At 49.5% G+C, this 5,000-nt stretch overlaps 1 protein-coding gene across 1 annotated transcript in view; it reads left to right on the top strand.

Moving 5' to 3' along the window:
• Positions 1 to 5,000, top strand: part of cacna1ha (calcium channel, voltage-dependent, T type, alpha 1H subunit a) — a 56,457-nt gene that overhangs the window by 5,459 nt on the left and 45,998 nt on the right. The window contains exon 4 of the mRNA XM_031577115.2: positions 2,831 to 2,993. Coding sequence (XP_031432975.1) covers positions 2,831 to 2,993 — 163 coding nt within the window. The remainder of the gene's footprint in view (positions 1 to 2,830; positions 2,994 to 5,000) is intronic.

Raw genomic sequence — 5,000 nt, 5'->3', positions numbered from 1 at the left:
CCAGGCTCCGGGGAGCTCATTACACGTCGCACGGGAGAGAGAGAGAGCGCGCGAGAGGAGAGAGAGAGAGAGAGAGAGAGAGAGAGAGAGAGAAAAGAGAGAGAAAGAGGGCTGGGAGGGATGGAGGTTGGCCTGTGTCGAAGCTGGCCTGTGAGAGGCTCACTGCTCCTGCTCCTGCTCCCGCTCCTGCTCACTGCTCACTGCTCACTGCTCCTGCTCCTGCTCCTGCTCCTGCTCCTGCTCCTGCTCCTGCTCCTGCTCCCGCTCCCGCTCACTGCTCACTGCTCCTGCTCCTGCTCCCGCTCCTGCTCACTGCTCACTGCTCCTGCTCCTGCTCCTGCTCCTGCTCCCCGCTCCCCACTCCCCACTCCCCACTCCCCACTCCCCACCTTCTTCTCCACAGACCTCTCAGAACAAGCCCATTTAAGGGCCTCTCCCTACATCCTACACTCCTAAATTACACCAGCCACACAGAAACACACACACACACACACACACACACACACACACACACACACACACACACACACACACACACACATCACAGAGAAAGGGGGGAGAGAGAGAGAGAGAGGGAGAGAGGTGTTGAAAGCACCAGGGTTAGCGGAGGTTGCCGGGGCCTGTGTTGTATTGTGTAACAATCAACTGCAGTCTGGCGCTCTGCAGGGTTTTGCACACCTTGCTGTCAGAACCGGTGGTGGTCCTCACTGGTCTGCACAGAAGGACGGTGTTTAGTTCCCTGCAGATCAATTTGGCAGTGGGGTTTTTGTCTTTTAGGTAGTGATAGGTAGGTTAGCTTTTCATCTTTCCCAGTGGTGGTGGCAGCCGGTCATGGCCGTGGCTCCCTGTATCTTCAGTAGAGAGTCTACTCTGCGCGGTGTAGTAGCTGGTACCAGCCGTCCAGGGAGAGGGAAACTGCAACTGAATCCCAACTAGAGCTACACAGCTGAGCTGTGCCGTGAACTCCCCTTTACCTCTGTCTGTCTGCTGTGGCCCACCTCGGACTGACTCACAATTAGAGACAGGGAGAGGAGGAGGGATGTTTTACAATTAGACACTCAGTGCTGTAGTTCCTTCAAAGGATTGTCATATATATATATATATATATTCTCTTTCTCTGGCATCCTGGGGATTAATCTGGAATAGCAGCCCAGTCCAGACCAGATTAATCTCTGTGTTATCTGCTCTGTTCAATATGCTGGTGTGTCACGTCACTTGTTTCAGCTCTCCCAGCATCGGCATTAGCATCAGCCTCTGTCATGTGACGTGATGTGACGTCCCCGGAGTGTCTCTGGTTGGCTATATCTATGCACGTTCTCCCCCTCTGAATTTGGCCGTGGATGTTCTCCTGTGGCGCTTCAGCACCGAAGCGTCAAAGGTGGATTACTTCCATCAAGTGCAAACAAGCAGCACAGTCCAGAAATATAGAACAGGGACTTTGTTTGTCAGAGCAGTGAAGGAGGGGTAGTTGTGTATCCCCTGGGGTAACCTTTATTGTGTGATGACACTGTGTTAGAATATTCAAAGCACCAAGAGGGAGGGATGAGCCTGGCGTCTCTTTTTGTCATCAGCATGCTGTTCTGTGCGCTTCAGGCTCTTAATGAAGGGAGTTAATGTGGAAAAAAGGTTTTGCATTATTCTGTGCCACTCCCTACACACACACAGACACAAACACACGCATGAACAATCTGTATCTCTTTTTAGCTGCACACACACACACACACACAAACACACACACAAACACATCCCGCTTTTTTTCCTGATTGTTCTACTTTGCCTCATTGTTTGGGGTATTTATAAGCATGGGTGGGCATCGTATTTGGGGTTTTGGTCTTTGTTTTATTTTTGCTCCGTGCATAAAGCTGGCAACGGGGACCGCTGCTGCTATCACTGATGCATTACTCGTTACACACACACACACACACACACACACACACACACACACACACACACACACACACACACACACACACACACACTCATCTCCTGAGCCATAAGGCATAGGGGTGGGGGGATCATTTGTGCTTATGTTTCTCCCTGTATATTTCTCCAGACTGTAGCTGCACTCCTCCCTCACGGCTCAAAGGAAGACGTAAAGTTTAATTTGTCGGCAAGATCAGCCCACAGCGTGCCTTGATGGCGATCCATTTTAACAACGCAGTATTTTTCTGTTTTGTCGGGGATCTGTGGCTGTCTGTAAAAGTCACAGTCATGCAGGCCCTCTGGTCCAAATGCATTGCGCTTAGTTAGCCACAAAGATGGAGTTTCATTGCTCTATCAAGCATTGTTGTGCAGCGCTGGGATTTATCTTTCTAAATGCCTGCCAGAAGTGTAAAAACACCCTATCAAGGGGTGGGGGTTGGGGGGGGGGGGGTTATATGCTTGTGTTTAACATGCTGATGACCATTAAAATGTTATAATTAACTCCTGTGAATGATTCATTATCACCCATGTCACATGTCAGAGATGTCAGAAGAAAAATTCACGGCCTCAAGATTTATGTTTTTGGTGGTGGGTGGGGGGAGGGGGGCAGGGGGTCATTAAGATGTTGGCCGGAACATCTAGTGCCGCACTGTAGTTCTGCAAGACTTGCAGGCTGTTATTTGCCACAGTGCTCATTAAAGCTGTGCTAGACACAAGCAATTGAGTTTGTTTGTTTGTTTGTTTTTTATTGGCTGCTTTTCTGCTTCGCCACTGGATAGACCATAACTTACTGCTCATGACATATTCAAATGTCAAACCTGCAGAGAAGGCTAGCCTTTGCTGTGCATTGCGATATGCTGTCAGTGTTTGATGATTGCATCTCTTCCCCTCTCTCTTCCCTCTGCAGGTATGAGGATACTGGTGACTCTTCTCCTCGATACTCTGCCTATGTTAGGCAACGTCCTTCTCCTGTGCTTTTTTGTCTTCTTTATTTTCGGCATTGTCGGGGTGCAACTGTGGAACGGGCTGCTGAGGAACAGGTGTTTTATGGAAGAGGATACCATAAAGGCGTAAGTATTCATTGCCCTTATCAATGCTCTTTGTCCGAATCTCTACCTCCCCTCTCGCACTCTCTCTCCTCTCATCTCCTCTCCTCTCCTCTCCTCTCCTCTCCTCTTCTCTCCTCTCCTCTTCTCTTCTCTCCTCTCCTCTCCTCTCCTCTCCTCTCTCCTCTCCTCTCCTCTCCTCTCCTCTCCTCTCTCCTCTCATCTTCTCTCTCCTCTCCTCTCCTCTCCTCTCCTCTTCTCTTCTCTCCTCTCCTCTCCTCTCCTCTCCTCTCTCCTCTCCTCTCCTCTCCTCTCCCTCTCCTCTCCTCTCCTCTTCTCTTCTCTTCTCTTCTCTTCTCTTCTCTTCTCTTCTCTCCTCTCCTCTCCTCTCCTCTCCTCTCTCCTCTCCTCTCTCCTCTCCTCTCCTCTCCTCTCCTCTCCTCTCCTCTCTCCTCTCCTCCCCTCTCCCTTGTCCTCTCCCCTGCCCCTGTCCTCTTGGGTGGGTGGGGGGGGGGGTCAGTCCGGCTGCTCTAACATGATTGGAAGTGGCAGGCGCCGGTCGCCGGCAGCAATAGCATTTCATTCGCTGATGGATGTGTAAACTGAACATCGCGCTCTGGCAGGACAACAGTGAAGCATGTCAGTCCCCGCAGTGCCCCTGGACACGCACCTCTGCCCCTGCTGTGCACAAGGTCAGGAAGAGCAGGGCAGAGGAGAGCAGAGGAGTTAGACTTTTGGACACACTGCACGACAGGAAACACCACACGGCACACACTCTCACAGAGACACACAGGAGTGGAGGCACTTGTGCACACACACACACACACATATACATTTGTACATTTACATTCTGTACATTTATACTTGTCTCTCAGCCCACACACACTAACAGACAGACCCACGCAGAGATACATTGGCTGTCACACACACACACACACACACACACACACACACACACACACACACACACACACACACACACACACACACACACACACACACACACACACACACACACACACACACACACTCACACACACACACACACACACACAGAGAGAGAGAGAAAGACATGCACAGTACACCGAACTTGTCCTGTTTCTTGATGTAATGGAACAAATTAGTTTACCCTCCTCCCCTCCCCTCCACCCTCCATGCACTCTTTGCATAGCCACCGCTGTGCCTTGATTTGAATATGATGGGGAAGGAGACAGCATCCCAGTGCGCAGCATCGAGTGCTGTTTACTGCGCACGGCTCACAGCCAGAGCACCGCTCAACTTGTGGAGTCAAGCTGCAGGGGGCTGTCACATGTCAGGCTCCCTGGTAGCAGACCTGCCTCTTCCTCCTCCACCTCTTCTTCCTCTTCCTTCACCTCATCCTCAAAACAACTGACTCACAGGACAGGAGCTTTATTATAGTGGCATGCAAAAGTGGCATGCAAAAGGTTGGGCAGCCCTGGTCAAAATGTCTGTTACTGTGAGTAGTTCAATGAGAACTGATCTGATCTCCATTAACAAGTCAATGGTGAAACATTCTTCTAAACATTTTAAGTAAGATGAGTGTGTCATTTTTGTTTTGTAGAATTTTAGAGTGGAAAAAGGAAAGGAGCACCGTGCCAAAGGTTGGACTCCCGAAGAGATTTGAGCTCTCAGATAGCTGTTACCTGTAACCTTCATTAGCTTGTTTGGGCAATGGTGTGTTCACAGTCATCATTAAGAAAGCCTGGGTGATGCCAACTTTAAACCTTCATGAATACCCTGACAACTTAAACCTTGATTAGCAGTCATGGCCCCCACTAAGTAGCTGCCTAGCACTCTGAATAAAATAAAATAAAATTCATTTATTAATTTATTAAAATAAAATAATGTGTAATAAAAAATATGACCTTTCCTGTGTCCTCCTCGCCACAAAATTCAGTGTCAGATGTTTGCAAAGGAACATCGAAACAAGCCTGATGCTTTTTGGAAGCAAGTCCTGTTGACTGACATTTCATGAAAAGAACACCCCTCCAACTGTTAAGCACGGGGGCG

The sequence above is a fragment of the Clupea harengus genome, chromosome 1, assembly GCF_900700415.2.
Source record: "Clupea harengus chromosome 1, Ch_v2.0.2, whole genome shotgun sequence".
In the NCBI taxonomy this organism is placed as follows: domain Eukaryota; kingdom Metazoa; phylum Chordata; class Actinopteri; order Clupeiformes; family Clupeidae; genus Clupea; species Clupea harengus.
The sequence above is the reverse complement of the archived record's forward strand: the minus strand, read 5'-3'. Positions and strand labels throughout refer to the sequence as shown.